The following is a 20,502-nucleotide window of genomic DNA, read 5'->3' as shown; positions in this document are numbered from 1 at the left end:
CTTCGCTTGGATGCCTTCACACACCGCTATGTTCGAACTCTTGAAGACCTACTCTGGTACCAATTATTTTCCAATCATATGTGGCGGTTTCCTGTCGATTTTGCTGGTGTGTGCACATATATGGGTCCCCAAGGCAGACAGAGTGGCAGCAACTGACAGGTATGTTTCATTACAATTTTGTGTTTGTGATCTTTTATGCATGCAAATGTCTGTATGTTTTCCTCATGTCAATAGTTTTGTATGTTTGTTTCGTGCATGCCTTTTATCCTGTAACCTACAAGTGTGTGTTTTTTATCCTGTTCACCTACAAGTGTGTGTCCTTTATCCTGTACACCGACAACTGTGTGTCCTTTATCCTGAACACTGACAAGTGTATGTCCTTTATCCCGTACAGCTACAATTGTGTGTCCTTTATCCTATACACCTACAAGTGTGTGTCATTTATCCTGTAACCTATAAGTGTATGTGCTTTATCCTGTACACCTACAAGTGTTTGTCCTTTATCCTGTCCACACACTTTATCCTGTTCACCGAGAAGTGTATGTCTTTTATCCTGTACACCGACAAGTGTCTGTCCTTTTATCCTGTCATGCTACAACTGTGTGTCTTTTATCCTGTACATCTACAAGTGTGTGTCTTTTATCCTGTAACCAACAAGTGAGTGTCGTTTATCCTGTCCACCTACAGGTGTGTGTCCTTTATCGTGTACTCCTACAAGTGTGTGTCCTTTACCCTGTACTCCGATAAGTGTGTGTCTTTTAGCCTGTAACCTAGAAGTGTGTGTCCTTTATCCTGTAACCTACAAGTGTGTGTCTTTCATCCTGTACATCTACAGGTGTGTGTCCTTTATCCTGTACACCGATAAGTGTGTGTCTTTTATCCTGTCCACGTACACGTGTCTGTCCTTTATCCTGTAACCTACAAGTGTGTGTCGTTGATCCTGTACATCTACAGGTGTGCGTCCTTTATGCTGTAACCTATTAGTGTATGTCCTTTACCCTGTAACCTACAAGTGTGTCCTTTATATTGTCCCCGTACAAGTGTCTGTCCGTTATTCTGTACACCTACAAGTGTGTGTCTTTCATCCTGTACATCTACAGGTGTGTGTTCTTTATCCTGTACACCGATAAGTGTGTGTCTTTTATCCTGTCCACGTACAAGTGTGTGTCCTTTATCCTGTAACCTACAAGTGTGTGTCTTTCATCCTGTACATCTACAGGTGTGCGTCCTTTATCCTGTAACCTATACGTGTATGTCCTTTATTCTGTAACCTACAAGTGTGTCCTTTATCTTGTCCGCATCCAAGTGTCTGTCCTTTATTCTGTACACCTACAAGTGTATGTCTTTTATCCTGTACACCGACAAGTGTGTGTCCTTTATCCTGTCATGCTACAACTGTGTGTCTTTTTTATCCTGTACATCTACAAGTGTGTGTCCTTTATTCTGTCCACTGACAAGTGTATGTCCTTCATCCTGTACACCTACAATTGTGTGTCCTTTATCCTGTCCACCTACAAGTGTTTGTCCTTTATCCTGTACACCTACAAGTGTGTGTCTTTTATCTGTACACCCACAAGTGTATGTCCTTTATTCTGTACACCAACAAGTGTGTCCTTCATCCTGTACACCTACAAGTGTGTATCTTTTATTTCTCCATCTACAAGTGTATGTCCTTTATCCTGTACACCGACAAGAGTATGTCCTTATCCTGTACACCTACAAGTGTGTGTCTTTTATCTGTACACCGACAAGTGTATATCCTTTATCCTGTCCACCTACAAGTATGTGTCTTTTATCCTGTACTCCTTCAATTTGCTCTATGCAAGCCATTTTGTTTTTCCAGACAACATCGAATGTTAACAGCTACTATGCATTTAAAACTGCTTTACAGAAAAGAGACAGTGGTTGCTTGTTCAGAAATATTGATGTGTGTCTCATGTTATGTTTGTAGACTGTTCAACCGGCCTCTCTATTGTGGTGTATTCTTCGATACATCATTGATGATGAACAGACGGTCAGATGACAGCATCAACACCCAAAAGAGCGATTCAAGAAACGTATGTTTTTCCTACTACCTCCCGTGCACCTTAACATATATACTGATTCGTGATTTGAGTAATAATGTCCTAAAATCTTACTAGTCGTTTGCTGTTAAGTGGACTGACTGACTGAGTTTGGTTTTACGACGCTTTTAGCAATATTCCAGCAATATCACGGCGGGGACACCAGAAATGGGCTTCACACAGTGTGCCCATGTGGGGATTCGAACCCGGGTCTTCGGCCTGACTGTTAAGTGGAACAGAGAAAGGAAGATCTGGCTTAGGCTTTCCTAAGAGAGAAAATGTATGTCCGGGGGTAGGAAAAAATCTGTCTAGGGGTAGGAAAGAAATTTCCAAGGCGGTTATTTCCCCGTGGAAAATCTGGCAAGGAGAACGTTTCAGCCTGTAACGTCGGGTCTTCTCGGGACTAAATCGATGTAATTTACATACATGTGGGCAAATGTTTCAGCTTATGGTTTGAGTCTTTATGCATTATTGATGATTTGGCGGATACCATTCTGTAGTCACATACTTCTTTAAGATAAAGATCAAGTTGAAGTCTGAATACCTCCTGTGAGATATACATAGGTCTTCTCTATGTACCAGGGCGTGGAGTCATTCCACAGATGACATCCTTACCTTGTCAGCTTGCTGACGGGGTTAACCTCTTTGGTCATGTTGCGTCCAACTTCGGATTAGAAGGTCCGTGGTTCGAATTCTAGCATGGAATAGTTTTCTGTGTAATACTAGATCTGAGTTGATACACATTCCACTCTGTGTACACTGCTTCTGATGTTTTCCTCTTTCAGAAAAAGGTATATCATCATAATACACCGGAGGAGAACTATTACAACCATTATTCCAAGGTCCCGTTGGTGTACATCTGTGTCACAATGTGGCATGAAACAAAGGTCGAAATGCTGCAACTCCTTAAGTCGATATTCAAGTAAGTATACTTTGAAGTCTTCATTTTGTGTTGATATAGTTTATAGATAAAGGAATCTCGATGTTTAATGGTTTCAAGCTGGACAAAATCCTCCTCTGTGAACCTTTTTCGTCTTGAAACTGATTATAATTCATCACAAATTCAATTCTTCAAAATATGAACACTGATATCCTTGGGATAAAAAATGAACTGCGATTATAATGGTCATGCATACGGTAGAGATACAAATGGAAACCCAAATTTCGTTTCTTTTCAGAATGGATATGGATCAAAATTCGCGTGCACAAGCCCAGGACATACTTCAGGTCCTGGATAAAGACTTCTACAACATGGAAGGTAGATAGAATGCTGACGAATGCTTGGCTAATAGTTTGATTCTATTCAGTACTAGACCATACATCTGTGTATTACTAGTTCTACATCTGGGCCTATATTTTCGAAGCTCTCTTAGCGCTAAGATAGTCGTAAGTGCCATACATTAACATTAACTTACGACTATCTAAGCGCTAAGAGAGCTTCGGAAAATATAGGCCCTGGGACGAACATTAACACAGTCCTGAGATATTTCACCACATTTACGAATATATGCTTAAAAATTCAGAAACTTGACATCGACTTTCAACGATGAACCTAAGGTGAACAGCAATGTGGAGGACATCTGTAGGGAGGATATATCTTCACTGATGCTGCTGCAGGTGTACCTGGCAGACTTTTAGTCCTGTCAAGGACTGACGATTGTAACGGCTTGCTCAGAGGAACATCCAACGAGAACATCAAATGTAAAACGGTCGCTAATCATGCTTTTCCTAAATCGTGCCAATCACATTGTATTTGGCAGTATTCCAAAGAAGTGTAAAAGTATGATTCCCTGGTGGATCCTCAAGGTGGTTAGATGGTTTGTTGTTTAACGCCGCACTCAGCAATATCCCTGTAAATAATCTGGACCAGATGATCCAGTGATCAACAGCATGAGGATCGATCTACGGATTTGGGATACTATGACATGAGTCAACCAAGTCAGCGAGTCTAACCACCAGTCAGTCGACTCTTACGACAAGATCAATTCTAACCTTGATCTTGACAGATTGTTCAGGGTGGACCTCGGCATGGGGAACAGTAGCTGTAAACAGCGAGCTAAAACAGCGAGCCATGCTACTGTGTCATTTAAACTGTGCTGTTTGTGCCAGGAAAGGTCATCCACTGCCAAGGTGTTGAACATAATCAGTTCATATCAACATTCTCTCGAAGAATCACGTTCCAGAGATTTTTTAGTGTGAAGTTGACTAGTCCTCACGGCAATAATACAGACACTTATTTCACTTTTAAGACCAGCCAACTTCATCTCGGCAATTAGTCGGCTGGATTGCTATTCAGTTCCACACACTGCATATATACACGGTACAGTGGGTTCCTAAAGGCCTATCCTTAAATGACCGACGCTGGGCAGACTTGGATAATGACTTCACCTGGTTTACTCCCATAGCAGTATACCAGATGACTGTGACGCATGCAAGCAATAAATGGTTGCAGAACACGTTGTGGAATGTTCTCCCACACTAGGCTTCAGTGTCTGTAGAATTTGCAGAAGAATCTGGAGTGGTGAATTCCTCTAGAGATCCAGTTAATCCCATTCATGTTTAATCGGGGACAAATGAGGCTAACGGGCAGGCCAAGGTAATGCGTGAATCTGTAGAGACTCATCCTGCTAGAACAGTCCACCGTTGACGTCTTGATATCTGAAGACCGCCACATGCACAAGAACCGTCGAACCATCATGACGGATTCCTGTCTACACCATCACACTACCACTACCGAAATATTCGACTTGCTGCACACAGTTTGGAGCATAACGTTCCCCTCGACACTATATGCACGTGTGCATCTATCAACATGTTACAGGAGAAAACAAGATCAGAAAAGTCGTCTACCTGGGGTGTGTCCTACTTGCTTGATGTTGGCGCCTCTAGTGAGTGAAGTGGGGTTTGAAAGTTACATCGCAAGGTCTGCCACCATCAGCCGATTACAAACTCTCTGGCTGGAACCTTTGCGTTGTCCTCCTATTGCTTCCCTTCGGTAGTCGCTGTTGTGATTCGATTTCAAAGATGTCACAACCGGATGTATCGAGCTTAAGTGACGGTGGTTTTACGGTTAATAAATTGCTGTGACAAAAGGTTTAAGAGTCCCCTTTGAACCAGCAAAATAAAACTAGACAAGTCAACTAGACAATATTCAATAATATATTGAGCAAACAATGAGCAAGCTACAATGAATGACAACACAGATATTTAGTACAATGCAATTGAGTCACAAATCTATAATATTGGGTCACAAATATATAATATTAACTCACCAGAGTCTTGACATTTACAGTGAGAGCAGATATACTGATTAAAGGTTGTATACAATGAGAGTAGACGAATAGACAGGGACAGTAAGTCTTGACAATGTTGATCAACGATGGCAGACAGATGTACACAACTCCAGTGATATGAAAAGTACGTGTAATTCCGTGTGTCAACACAAGAACCAGCCTTTATATATACTGACACAGAGTCAAGAATATTCTTTATCCGCTCAGAACATTCACGAAAGGCGTCGTAAACACCAGACGTGTCAAGACCCGGAAGTCAAAACAAATAGTTATACAAAAGATTGCCCCAAGGGAGGCAACTCTGAAGCGCTATCAAAAAGGTGTACCACTAAAAAATACTATTGCAATTGAACATACATGATACAAGATGTGAGCCGCAGCCCACACTCAAAACTTTAAACATTGTGACCCATAATAACTATCACTCAATCACTGTTATTACGAATTACAAAAAACACACTCTCGTAACAGTGGTTATTCTGCGACGCCCTGACGTTGGCCTGTTGCCGATGTAATAGACTTTACTGTCCAAATATGCATTAGTATCAATTTGGATTGAAAGTTAATCAGTTTTACAATACAATTGTAACTTGTAATATTTGTCAGTTGTTTTTCTGTTTCACACATTACTCTGTTGGTACAAGTTTCTAAGTAAACTGATTGTTTAAACTTGGAAATCAACACTTCAACACAGGCTTGCTACTCAGTTCGCTATATGTTACATTAGGATTTTGGATGTTTCAAATGATCGTAGCTTATTAAGACCGAATGAAATATGTTGGCATTTGATCTGGCTGCTTGATAACACGGATGGTGGTTGAATCATAATTACCATACATTGGCTGAGGACAAATGCTGATAGATCTCAACAGCGGTTTCAGTATGCCCCATGTATCAAATGCATTTAACAACCAATATATATCAATTTTATGGACTGTGAATGATACCAACACATCTATATTGTTTCTCTAGTGTTAATACAGAATATATATTTCCTGATCATCCGAGTCCGAAATGAGGGTTGTAATATCAGCTCTATTTAAGATATACTCTCGCCCACAACAGGAAACGTTTTTATGCTGTTTTTTTTGCAGCACATATAATCTTTGACAATGCATTCGGCGACGAAGAAAAAGGAGAAGACAAGTATTTGGTGAACAGCTGGGTAAAAGATTTTGTGAGCTGCATCAACCAGGCAGTAAGGTAGGACTTCACATACAGTGCATATTGCCAGGTGGAGTATGATTGCGTCGTGTATCAAAGTACACTAGAAACATGTCAAAGCATCTGGCCAGACCAGAATTCAACCCCTTTAGAATCACCCTACCTAACACAACCAGCAGACTACTAAAGCATCGAGTGTCACAAACTAGAGTAATTAGAAACCCCATTTTAATGGAAACAAAATTCATATGCTAAACCTTCCTTGCTTATAACGCTTCATGGGGTGGTGGGGTAGCCTAGTGGTTAAAGCGTTTGCTCGTCACGCCGAAGACCCGGGTTCGAATCCCCACATGGGTACATTGTGTGAAGCTCATTTCTGGTGTCCCCTGCCGTGATATTGCTGGAATATTCCTCAAAGCGGCGTAAAACCAAACTCACTCACTCACTCACTATAACGCTTCATACATGCTATCATTGCCTCAGTCTCATAATCACCCATCATTCATAATTTTTTTCCCATCATACACCCGATCACGAACATAATACCCCTTCTTATACTCTTACATAAACTCTCACGGTACTGTAGTGACTGAGTGAGTGAGTGAGTGAATGAATGAATGAATGAATGAGTTTAGTTTTACGCTGCACTTAGCAATATTCCAGCTATATGGCGGCGGCCTGTAATTAATCGAGTCTGGACCAGACACTTGGAACCGATGACATGTGTCAACCAAGTCAGCGAGCCTGACCACCCGATCCCGTTAGTCGTCTCTTACAACAAGCATGGGTTAATGAAATAATTCTACCCGGTACCTTCACGGGTCCACGGTACTATAACATTGGACAGACATTTGGCTGAGCATAATGATCTAGAAGGTTATGAATACACAAACCCATTTGGACAGTGGTAGAATGTCATACCAGGGATTGCACTTTTTCAGTAAAGTACAGGTTCTAGTACTTTTGTTAGGATGAATCCCATCTGGGATTCGAACCCTGACTCTATGAAGCCTAATCGCCAGCACACAAAGTCAGCCATCTAACCCACTCAGCTATCTCGGCTTCCAACAAATATAACATGTTATGCTGAACCAGAACTATATAATCCATACGATTGCATGCATTCTTATTGACAAATGCTAACGGTTATATGTGGACTTTTTTTTATAGTGAAGTCTACTTCTCCATTACATGTCTAAATCCCCCTGTGAGGATTGCAACACCGTATGGAGGACGCCTGGTATGGACATTGCCAGGGGAAAATATTCTAACAGTTCACCTCAAACACAAGGACAAGATTCGGATTAAGAAGAGGTGGAGTCAGGCAAGTCAATTCAGTAGCACTCCAGCAGTGGAAATCCTCTAACTGATGGTGTCATACGGTAAAATTATAATACTCACATCAGAGATACAGGGCATACAGCCAACATGATACACATATTTCACACTGGTTGCAAACTCGCACCTTTCAAATCAATTCTCATACACCCCAAGCTATTTTACACAACTTGAATGACAACATGATACATACCATGGTCTCTCATCCCAGAAACCTAAGACACATAAAACACTCACTGTTCCAGCTTCCATGTCCCTGCTCCAAACCTATCGCCCTCTAAACATAAAAGTATACATTGACCAGTTGTGATCTTGACAGCAACCAGCCATTGATACCATATTCCCTTGCTCCCCGTACCCGAGAACCAGCCTCTTTACTGATGTACGTTGAACACAATGGTGACATACGGTAAACTGAAGTCTTCATAATGATGTGGATGTGTATGATATGCATGCGTATGATTGAAAAAGCCATTTCATTGGCCGGTTAAGACAATGATGTGATATCGGAACGCAGGACTACTTTTTCATTCATAATTTTTACTACAGTGTTTACTACATCTTCAGTTACTGTCGTTTCCTCCGTCGGACACATCAACTCTAATAAACACTAGATTTTTATATATGGTAATTAAAATCGAGACTGTGTCACGTTTTACATGTATTTGTCAGAATTTGGAGCTAGATTGTTAGTCCTACAACAGCTCCTGTCAGTGCGCAGCAACCTTGACCTTACCGTATTTGTATTCATACGCTTCCAGGCTTTATTTAGATCGCCTTCAACGTTGCAACTGCCGGTAAAACACTGTTATATGTAATTAAAGCCTTCTGAAGAGAAGGGGATAATAAAAACATTAACACACTCGCGTAGATGTCACATTGTATTTACAACGCCAGGGAAATATCAGTTTTCAGTCATTCGTGTTGTAAATACAATATGACACCTACGCTCGGGTATGAATCTCTGTGTATCTGTACATGGGACCTGGATTTCCTTACAAGGTATGTAAATTGCAAACAGGTGATGTACATGTACTACCTGCTGTCACACAAGATGATATGCGAGCCAGGCATGACGACAAAAACCCTGAATAAGATGACCCGGAACACATTCATTCTCACTCTGGACGGCGACGTGGACTTCCAGCCATCAGCAGTGCAGGTGTTGCTGGACAGGATGAAGAAGAACGGTCATGTTGGAGCTGCTTGTGGTCGCATTCATCCAATCGGGTCAGGTCTGTAATGTTTGTGTATGACAACTTCTATCTGTCACATTTTGTTTGACACTCAACTTGGACAAACGTCTTTTTTTCCTCCAAGAGAATCTTAGCAGCATGAAGTGAACAACTGACCGTGTCACAATTCATCACCGTTTCACAATTCATCATGAAGCAAACGTTGACCCTTTTCATTAAGCACCCGTGAAGATCCCGGTTAGAATTGGTCTTCAGCAACCCATACTTGTAAGAGGCAATCGGATGTTCAGGTTCGCTGATTTGGTTTACACAAATCATAGTACCGCAGTTGAGTAGATGGGTGCTCATGTTGTTGACCACTGGATGTTTTGGTCAAGACTCGATCATTTACATATGAACATGTTTACAGGTCCGATAATATGGTACCAGAAGTTTGAATACGCCATGAGTCACTGGCTACAGAAGGCAGCGGAGCATGTAATTGGTTGTGTCCTGTGCAGTCCTGGATGTTTCAGCATGTTTCGGGCATCGGCTCTCATGGACGACAACGTCCTTCGCAAATATGCGGAAGAGTCCACAGAACCAAGACATCGAATTCAGTTTGATCAAGGTACTTGACCAAAGAGCTCATGTTGCAGGAAAAGCGCTTTGATCATTGCTGTTCAAATTGACGGACATAAACAAAGTTGAAATTTAGTCACGATATGGCTGAAATATTGCCGATGTGACTCTTAATCTTAGCTCACTCACTCACCGCAAAGTTCAAAGGTATATGACCGCCGCCGTGGTGTAGTGGTTAGAGCGTCCGCCCGGAGATTGGAAGGTCGCGGGTTCGGTCCCTGACCGCGTCATACCAAAAGACGTTAAAATATGGTACTTGTTGGTCCCTGTCTGTCGCTCGGCATTAATGGGTACAACAAGGACTGGTCGGCTAGGAGTCAGTATAATGTGTCTGAGTGGGGTATTCCTGCTTCACTGCGGCATGGTATCACAGTGGGCTAGCACTATAAAACCAGCTTCAGTCCTGGCTAGTACAAGCAGCCGCACATACACATACACACGCATGCACGTTGCCATATGAGCGAAATATTCTCAAGCACGACGTTAAACCCAATTTCACCTCACCTCACCGCACCTCACCTCAAAGGTATATGTTGTAGATGCCTTTAACAAAATGTAAAGTTCAAGGGCATTTGTTGTAAATGTCATTAAAAATACTCATTTTGGTTTGGGTAAGTTTTCCTTAAACGTACATTTATCTGCGACGCTTTAGGGGAGGACCGCTGGCTGTGTACCCTGATTCTGCAACAAGGTCACAGAATAGAATACAATGCAGCTGCGGACGCCAAAACCTATGCCCCAGAAGGTTTTAAAGAATTCTACAATCAGCGGCGGCGATGGACTCCTTCAACAATGGCAAATATACTTGATCTTCTTCAGTCGTCGGCCACAGCTAGAAGGGCAAACAATGACATCTCTCTGCTCTACATTCTGTATCAAGGACTGCTCTTTGTTTCATCTGTGCTGACACCTGGAACAATATTTCTCATCATATTCAGTGCCATTAACACTGCGTATCCTGAGCTGCCACTGTATGCGGCCATGTTACTCAACCTTTTCCCAATGATCATTTTCACCATACTCATTTTTACAGCAAAGGACGACATTCAGGTAATTTAATTTAGTTTTCACAGCTACTTTTCCCTTCATACCTAACAGAATCAACTTCTGCTTCTGATGATATTTGAGGCTGGTGTGTGTGTGTGTGTGTGTGTGTGTGTGTGTGTGTGTGTGTGTGTGTGTGTGTTATTTTGCACTAACGTCTGATATATATGAAAGCAATTAGAACTAATTTATAGGTGTTTAGATGTATACTCAGGGGCAAAAGAAACTATACCAAACATTTGAAAAATTATAATTTGTGTTTGAACGTCGATATTTTGAGTACTTATGGCTAGAAACATTCACCAAAACGCAACAAAGCTGACTCAATGAAACGACGATGCACGCAAAAGCAAGACCCCAGAAAAGTGAACTTATTCACGATAGTTTCGTGCACGTGCACACATGACACACGAGACAAATATTCGGTATAAAAGCACGTGAAAATGTTTATCGGACATCTACAATTGACGATTACATTTGCGACCATGCCGAGATTATCGAAAGAAGAGAGAGAAAGGGCAATTGGCATGATCCAGCTTGGCGCTACCCACAATCACGTCGTCAGGATCTTCGGTTGCAGCCGACTTACAATAACCAGTCTGATGACCCGTTACAAACAGACAGGCAGGACACAGGACAGACCGAGGAGCGGCAGAGCTCGGGTCACGACCCCAGCTGAAGACCGGTACTTGCGTACCCTGCATTTTGCGCAACCTATTCCTCACTGTGACAGCATCAGCACCGACTGCGCTGGGACATCGCATTAGCCGAAGGACGGTGTCCAGGATACTTCGTCAGCATGGCATCCGAGCCTACAGACCCTAACGTAGTGTAGCACTGACGAGCCTACATTGACGTCGACGGGTGAGGTGGGCACGTATCGTTCAAGGTTGGCAGCGCAGACAATGGGACAGAGTCTTATTTACTGACGAAAGCAGATACCTCCTGAACAGACCTGACGACAGGATACGAGTGCTCGACGCACAGGTGAGCGGACGGCACGTTGCTGCGAGCAGGAGGTTGAGCCGTTTGGCAGTGATGGCGTTATGGTGTGGAGAGGGATATAAGGTGACAGAAAGACAGATCTGGTTGCTGTCGATGGGAATTTGAATGGGCAGCGTTATATCGATCAATTCCTTCGGCCAGTTGTTTACCCTTCCTGCAACAGAATCCAAGAACCGTATTTCAACAGGTCAACGCCCCATGTCACACAGCTCAACGTGTTCAGGGCTTTCTCAACGCCAACAACGTTGTTGTCCTGCCATGGCCACCACGCTCTCTGGATCTTTCACCCATTGAGCATTTGTGGGGCCATCTTGGGAGACAGATACATGCCAGACAGGTCGCCCCAGTGAACAGACAAACCCTCATCCAAGCTGTGAGGGAGGAGTGGAACAGGATACCTCCTCAAGTGATCAGACGTCTGACCTCATCTGTTCGAGGTCGCGATAGAGCCTGTATCGATGCCGGTGGTGACCACACTCGATATTGACTCACAGGAGTGTCTCTGTGTCACTGACATTTACTTATCTCATCATATTGGAGTGATCAAATACAGGACATATGAATATTAAGTGCTTTTTCGCAATTATTTTAAACAATTATTGGCCTCGATTAATGAATTTGATTTTCCATACTCCTCACCTATTTGTCTTCTCAAATTACAACATTAATTTCCTGTTTATCTTTTGTCATCTTGCATTAATTAGCCTCAATAATATGGTATCGTTTCTTTTGCCCCTGAGTGTACATGGAGAAACTGACTTACTTTACCTTTTGTATTTCAGATAGCATACGCTGGTATTCTCTCAGTTGTGTATGCACTTGTGATGACCATCGTTCTTGTTGGAGTCTTCAAGCAGATAGTTGAGAGCAACTTCTGCTCAATGACTGCTGGATTTTTCTTGTTTGTCGTTGGTGTCTTTGTACTGGCGGCAATACTCCATCCCCAGGAGTTTTTCAATGTGATCTACGGTTTCCTCTACTTCCTTGCTATACCGTGCATGTCCATGCTGCTCATGTTTTACTCCTTTGGGAACCTCAACGTCGTGTCATGGGGTACAAGGGACAAGGTAGACACGAATGTTTCCGGGAACAATATGTCACAACAGAAGGAGAAGAAACAGTCAGCTATGCAGGGCATACTAAATCGAATGAAAGGTGAATTTGAGATTTATCATTTTAATACATGCTGGATGTCTTAAAAATTATATTAGGCCAGCATGACGAAGGGGCTTTTCACTCCCTATTTCTAAGCTGGACAATATCTCCTTGGTATGAAGGTAGTTTGAGGGATGCTACTGTTTCAAAGTTGGATACTATTTACTTTTATCTTGCTGCACCACTCATAACCAATGCCAACCGCCTCCGTGGTGTAGTGGTTAGAGCGTCCGCCCGGAGAGCGGAAGGTCGCGGGTTCGATCCCCGACCGCGTCATACCAAAAGACGTTAAAATATGGTACTTGTTGGTCCCTGTCTGGCGCTCGGCATTAAAGGGTACAACAAGGACTGGTCGGCTCCGAGTCAGTATAATGTGTCTGAGTGGGGTATTCCTGCTTCACTGCGGCATGGTATCTCAGTGGGCTAGCACTATAAAACCAGCTTCAGTCCTGGCTAGTACAAGCAGCCGCACATACACATACACACGCATGCACGTCGTCATATGAGCGAAATATTCTCAAGCACGACGTTAAACCCAATTTCACCTCACCTCACCTCACCTCACCTCACCCCACCTCACCCCACCTCACCTCACCTCACATAACCAATGCCTCCTCAGTTTGAAAGTTGTGTTCAAACACATGATGAATTCATTGCTTGTTTTAAGAGGACTAACATACCAGCCCAGAAAAGGATGGAATGGGATAAGTAATCTATCACCATTAGATAGATGGTGCTCAATTGATCAATTTTGTTCTATTTGGCAGGTTCTGATGACTCCGACTCTGACTATGTATTATCGTTTGGAAATATGTTCCGGTGTATATGTTGCCCAAGGCCAGAGTTGAGGGATCACACAACAAAGATGGAATTACTGATTCAGAAAATGGAGGACTTGGAGTCTGCATACAGATACAAGGATGATCGTAACGATGGTTTAAATGACGACATTTCGACCACATCGAATGAGGGACACGTGCCGTATTCACAAATGTCGAGCATGTTCAATGGAGGAATGCGCAGTAAGTATTCATACCAGTTTTCCATTATTTTGTCTTCGAATGACGTGAAGATTAAAGATCTTGGTCAGAATCGGTCTTCAGTAACCCATGCATGTCGTAAAAAGAGTCTAACTGGATCGTTGGTTAGGCTCACTGACTTGACCAATAATATAAATCACTGGATTGCCTTGTCCAGACTCTGTTATGTGCAAACCGCAGCCATATAGCTGTACAATTGATGATGATGATGATGATGATGATGATGATGATGATAGGATGTTTATCTAGCGTACATATCCACGCAACTAGTACATGCTCAAGGCGCTTGAGTGTTCCTTTGATCGAGGGATGTCTTTTTTTCTGTCATTCTTCTAACCATCTCAACTCCCTGGGGAGTATTCATTCGTTAGGCGCAGCGAGTTATCACAAAGCCTCATCCTCACAAGGTACCCATTTGCAGCTGGGTGAACTGGGACACATAGTCACAGTATTTTGTCCAATGATACTGCACGTTACTATACCCGCAACTAGGTGTCTGCACGTGTTCATGTGTCCACCATCTGGTCACCTACCGTCGGATGAGTTGGTTCTTTTAAGTGCATAGGGTTGTGCACTGCACACTAGGGTTGTGACAACACTGAAAGAGCCTGCAAGTGGGGATCGATCCAGGCACCTTTCGCTTACTAGCGCGGCGCCTTAGACAGCTCGCCCACCATGCCCCCGAGTGTTGTTGCGTTAAACAACAAACAAACACGCACACACCGACAGAGGTGAATGCTGAGTGTACATGAATGCTTTATATTCACACTATAAGTTAGTATTTCAAACATCTGCAACATTATCCTAGCCGTAACCCTTTACAACTAATGATATAATAATGAGGGTGTTTCTCACTTTCAAGTCAATCCTGGATATGAAGCCGATCCTGAACCCAAGCCATCCGAGTATGATGAATGGGATGAGCCACGTTGGATCAGTGCAACTGCACTAGGTGAAGGGCCAATTGAAGACCTGTCAGAGGATGAAAACAGTTTTTGGAACGAACTGATTGAACAATACCTCAAACCACCAAAAGAATTGTCGAAGAAAGAGAAAGACGATGTTGCTAATGGACTCACGCAGTTACGGAACACGGTATGCACCTTTTTTTTCCTTTCTAATAGTTTGTTCGTCACTCTGATGTTCATCTTGGAGAGTGTGTCAGAGTACACTCCAAGCCTTGTGTTTAAACTACCATGCGACACCGGGAACAGTGGAGCAACTCGGGAGCCTGTTGCCATTGCCTTCACTATCATATTCGGTGTTCTGCTGTTAATTCAGTTCATTTGTATGTTAGCTCATCGCTTCTCAACTCTTCTCGCTATAGCCTCTATAACAGCGTTCCACTTCAAATCTGAGAAATCCATGGAAAATAAGAAAGAGAAAGTCATGTTGGCAATTGAAGAAATGTATAAAGGTGGAAAACAGATGGACAACAGAAGTGTGATGTCAGGAGATTCAAACGTCACTGGTCTTTTCGACACGGTAGGACAGTCACATAAAAATCAGTTGATGGCACGTTTCCTACGGGATTCTAAAAAACCAGTGGTAGAACAACCAAGGGACCTGAATACAATATTCTTGAACCATATGAAGAAGATAGACGCCAATAAGGAAGCGATAAAGAGTGGTGTTGATGAATCTAAAGGAGAGGTCTCGCGTGAAGCCAAAAAGGTTTTGCCACTTATGTCCAGCCAGTCATTTTTTACCATAGCAGAGATGCTAAAGAACGAAGGTCAGGGGAACAGAATACAAGAATTAGCTCGTGCCAACTTTAGAAAAGGATTTGATCTCACCAGAAAACCAAAACTTATAAATGTTGTGAAACAAGCCGTTGACAAGGCGAAACAGAATGAAGAGACAAAGCCCAAGGTGAGATTTGATTCGAAACCACCGAGTCCATTGGTATCACAGGAAGACAGAACTACATCTCCAGGATCGGGAAACGACAGTGTGTCGGGTGGAGATGAAGAATCAAAGCAACTGAAAGTAGACCTCCATCCAAGCGAGGAAGACAAAGCTACCCGAACCCCGGGGTGGCAGTCGGTGAAGTCAAGTGGACTACTTGGGAGGATTAGCGACATGCATGCCTTGAACAAAGACTCCGACTCAGAAGATACTTTGTCGGAGAACTCCATGTTGAGGACTCCTGATGTTAGAAACCATGATCGGGACTCATATATTTCAGTAAAACATGAGGAAACGATGCTATAGCCCTTTGTTAGAGCTACTGATGACTCTAATACCACTATTTCGTTTGGCACAAGACACGTGAGTGATATGCAACAGATCTTCATTTGATGTTTACTGTTATGAAAGGAATATTGTTACTTCATAGGCTGTTATACCTTGTCGATACGTGTCTGAGAGGACAATATCAGCATGCTCCATTAACCACGAACTTTAAAATGGTCCTGATTGATGAAACTTTTGTATTTCGATTCCACTGATAAAACTACTCGATTTGTTGGTCACATCTCTACATAAATGATTCCCATTCTTGGCTACTTTCGATTCTTTCGCATACATGTACATCTTATTCAGTTGCTCACAGCTAATTATCAACATTATTTACTGCACCAAGATATGTAAAACATAATTACAATGGAACTACTCGGGAATTGTGTATTACTGCTTTTGTTTTCTGAGCACCATTTCATTATATTATTTATATATTTGCTGAGTTCAGTTCGTCTGTACATATTATTGTTTTTATGCTTGTCAACTTAAGGTATGGCTTTGCTTCTTTGTCAGTCACCAAATTGTTACAGAACACTTAAGGCACAATGATCTCCCTCGACATTGTCAGCAGTCAAACATCTTCTTCACCTAAGCTGATGTAATAATACATCTGCATGTAAATCTTGTGAATATATATGAAAATAGAATCTGTGAGTTGGGAATGCTGTGCGTATAACTGGTTTTGTGATTTAGAACAGCAACACTGCTAATTGCGAATTTCTTTTTAAAGTATATTACATATTCCAGGAACTGTGATACCCATGTCGCCGCATTTTACCCTTTTAGCTACTTCAATGTAAAGTTCTTCTCATTCAAAACTTCCTCTACCCTCCATGCTGTTATTCTAGAAAATTCCAATATTCCAACAGCTCCAGCCTTTGGTGTTTACATTTCACAATCGAGCGTGCATTTCTATCAGGATTTCAAAGAGCGTCATGCCACTCTTGTTCAGAAGTTGTTTGTGCAAGGTTACAACATTAAAGACCTCAGTAAATCTTTCAAGAGGTTTTATGGTAGACATATGAAGGAAATTTCCAAATTTGATGCATCAGTGACAAAAATGATGTCTGATGCAATTCCCTATTTTGACGTATACCTTACGTTCCAGGACTATTTGAGGTGAACAATTGACTACACTTAGCATATGGTTATGACGGGTGCCACCGGTGGGGCAGGATACGCTCACCTTTTTGCGAACACCTGGTGCCATCACTATTTCATAGCGATGCATAAATATATGCTCTGTCATCGTATCGCATGGTGGCAATCACTGGATTGTCTGCTTATGACGCGATTATTTTACAAAAAACAGTTGTAATACTGCTTAAACAAATATCTGCTCATGATATGGTCACAATTGTACAACGACTCTGCTTTTGGCGGAGATTAATTATGGATGTTGAAAGGGTTTTATTTCTATTTATTGTTTGGCTGATTTGCGCAAAATTGTCAACACCTGAAGGATAGATGTAAATACATCTAATGTGCATGCAGGTAGCAAATGTACGATGATCTCTAATATGGAGATCTATCTACAGTTGCTGGTGATTTACAACCCTCATTTTATTGTAATATCCTGAATAGTGATATAATTTTACAGTTGCATTTTTTTCTGTGATGATCTAATTGTTTTAGTGTTCTTTGTCGACATTTTTTGTATAATAGAACCGTTTATGTTCAATGTATGACGATTCTATTTGACGGCAACTACTTGGTATTGTGATTATTTTCACTTTGGAATATTTTGGGATCATTTATATTTAAATAAAGAAAAGGAACGCATGGGACCAAATGGCTTTGTCGATTTATTATGCTTACTCATATTTTCTGTAACAGTGCAAACATGAAGAGCTGCACCCAAAAGATGGTTAGGAGGCCGACTCTCCATAGAAGTTATGGAAGTAGGGAACGTGAAAACGGCGGTGGCTCGTCAAGTTTGCCTGTTGTTTAACGCCGTACTCAGGAATATTCCATCTATATGGCGGCGGTATCCACATAATTGAGTCTGGATCAGGCAGTCCAGTGATCAACAGCCTGAGCATCGATCTTCTCAATTTCGATACGATGACATGTGTCAACCAAGTCAGCGAGCCTGACCACCAGATCCCGTTAGGAATGACAACTTCTTTATTACACAATAGCAACGTTTCGGTACTTATACCGTTTTCAAGTTTTTCATCCATGACAACGGTATAAGAACCCGTAACGAAACGTCGATATTGTACGACAAAGAAGTTGATCATCCATAGGGACTTGTCATGCCTTTTGCTCACAACTTCTAGAATGCATCTCAAACAGTTCAGATCCCGTTAGTCACCCCTTACGACGAGCATAGGTTGTTATAGAACAATTCTGACAGAGGTCTTCACGGGAACATAAAGACAAGGAAATACAAGCAAGAAAGACGACATCAAAGATACATTAGTTTACAATACAGAACAAAACATAACATAGAGTCAATGTTTCCACAAACACATTTACATTTGTACAGCTATGCCATCCATTATGAGCAATAACCTTTGACATGTTTTCATGTTGTAGCTGGTCATGACAAATTACATAGCCTGGGAATACAGCATTTGCCTGACCACACTCACACATTCTGGACGTCACGTTATCAGTAAATGTTGTCAAACCTGGTTACCATTGTGAGTGATGTTCGCTATCATATGTATCCTTCCGGAGATGCATGAGTGACTACTACTACTACTAATAATAATAGTCCATTTATATTGCGAGTTTATCCATGCACATTGCATGCTCAAAGCGCTGACATATTACTCCTGGTCAACGAGTATAGAACACTCCATTTGGAGAATACAACCGGTCGCCTGTCAGGCGCTCAGGGTTCAAATTCAGACTACCATCGTATCATACCAGGTACCCAATTTTACTGCTGGGTGGACAGAGGCAATTTTGAACAAACTCACTTGCCTAAGGTGAGACCACATGCGTCACATGTGCTTCGTTGTGGGGCAGGACTGAAGTTGGGTCAGCACTGAAGTCCTAGAAACTTTCAGGAGTCAAGCTGCCAGACACGGTCACCCATCGGAGGACTGTCCGCGACCAACGTTTCTCAACTTTAACTGATTGTGACCTGAGATCTACGCACAGGACCACACACCGCCTTCATGCAATACACATGCTTTTACAAAGGCAAAGCGTTACCTACATCCATTATGATCAAGTCTGCAAGTCAATTTGTCTCTCTTTCCTTATCTCTACTTTCTCTCCCATCTTTATAAACATTTTTTTTACATATGTTGTGTATGTAACGCGAGATAAAAAAGAAAAGAAAAGAAAAGAGCAGAATACAGACTTCCAACATAAAAAAATTAAAAATAAAAATAAAAAAGGAAAAGTCTGCAAGTCAAGTACATGAGATGACTGAGATGAGTTATTTTAGTTTCACGTCTCACACTTTTCAACTCAGCGCGTACCTTCTCAACCAAATCATTTAACCTCAAATACGCACTCGTGAATCACCCGCCGTGATATTGCTGGAATATTGCTGAAAGCGGCGTAAAACTAAATTCACACACTTGTGAATCATGCACAGCACTCATCCACTACAGATTCAGCAGGGTAGTAGAATCAACCTTTGATTCAAATGTCAAGATCTGTTTTGATCACATTCAAACGACATAATGACTTGAGGTGTCGGAACGCATTTTGGTATTAGGTTTTCGCTCATTTGACAAGTTGTGCAAAACTGCGTGTACTAAAGTTGCCCGAACCCTGACTTCGTGTTGGTCTCAGCGATAAGACCGTTTTGAGAGATAATACTACCCTTTACCTCACCTCACACTTAAATGTCGTTTTCTGATTGGCTGAGCGCTCTTCTATTATTTTAAATGTACCCCGCTTACATGCGAGTAATATTTTCTATATCATCCGCTGGGTATGACGAACTGTGAGAATCCATTTGGTACTTTGTGTTGGTAATTCTTTATCTCGAGTCACGTTTGATGTACGGAAATTAGCGATGTATTGCGTATGCAAACCGATGGAAGGGAGATAACTCATAATTTGTTTTTCTTGTCTGTCGTTAGTATTGGCTAATTGTTAACTCTGCTACTCCTTACAATGTTCCGACACCCGTGGTCCAAACAGTTCAATATTAACATTGACAACTACGTTGTTCACTGGTCTGTCTGGGTCCTGAAAGTTTATTAAATGACCATTGAAATTCACCTGAAAATGAAGTGTACACCCACTTTCTCAAAGAGCTATATCCGCCCATGTACTAGTGTCAAACGTTAGTACTTCGACTCGGCGATAAGCATTTGCCAAAAACCCAGTATGTACAGTGAAATGAATGTTAATTATTCATGATTCTGTT

At 41.9% G+C, this 20,502-nt stretch overlaps 1 protein-coding gene across 1 annotated transcript; it reads left to right on the top strand.

Moving 5' to 3' along the window:
* Window positions 1-7: 7 nt before the first annotated feature.
* Window positions 8-16,802, top strand: LOC124257785 (chitin synthase chs-2-like). The gene is made up of 12 exons (XM_046691925.1): window positions 8-159; window positions 1,952-2,057; window positions 2,849-2,985; window positions 3,242-3,321; window positions 6,451-6,559; window positions 7,691-7,844; window positions 8,880-9,093; window positions 9,464-9,664; window positions 10,328-10,725; window positions 12,507-12,879; window positions 13,647-13,901; window positions 14,782-16,802. Exons 1-12 carry the CDS (start codon window positions 11-13, stop codon window positions 16,131-16,133), a joined length of 3,528 nt encoding a protein of 1,175 aa, XP_046547881.1. The 5' UTR covers window positions 8-10; the 3' UTR covers window positions 16,134-16,802.
* Window positions 16,803-20,502: the final 3,700 nt, after the last annotated feature.

The sequence above is a fragment of the Haliotis rubra genome, unplaced genomic scaffold, assembly GCF_003918875.1.
Source record: "Haliotis rubra isolate DU_JTF1 unplaced genomic scaffold, ASM391887v1 Scf672, whole genome shotgun sequence".
Classification (NCBI taxonomy): Eukaryota; Metazoa; Mollusca; class Gastropoda; order Lepetellida; family Haliotidae; genus Haliotis; species Haliotis rubra.
The sequence above is the reverse complement of the archived record's forward strand: the minus strand, read 5'-3'. Positions and strand labels throughout refer to the sequence as shown.

Coding starts and splice junctions, on each gene's coding strand:
- LOC124257785 (XM_046691925.1), top strand. CDS start 11: ATGCCTTCACACACCGCTATGTTCGAACTCTTGAAGACCTACTCTGGT. Junction 160..1,951: donor AGAGTGGCAGCAACTGACAG/GTATGTTTCATT, acceptor TTATGTTTGTAG/ACTGTTCAACCGGCCTCTCT. Junction 2,986..3,241: donor CTCCTTAAGTCGATATTCAA/GTAAGTATACTT, acceptor GTTTCTTTTCAG/AATGGATATGGATCAAAATT.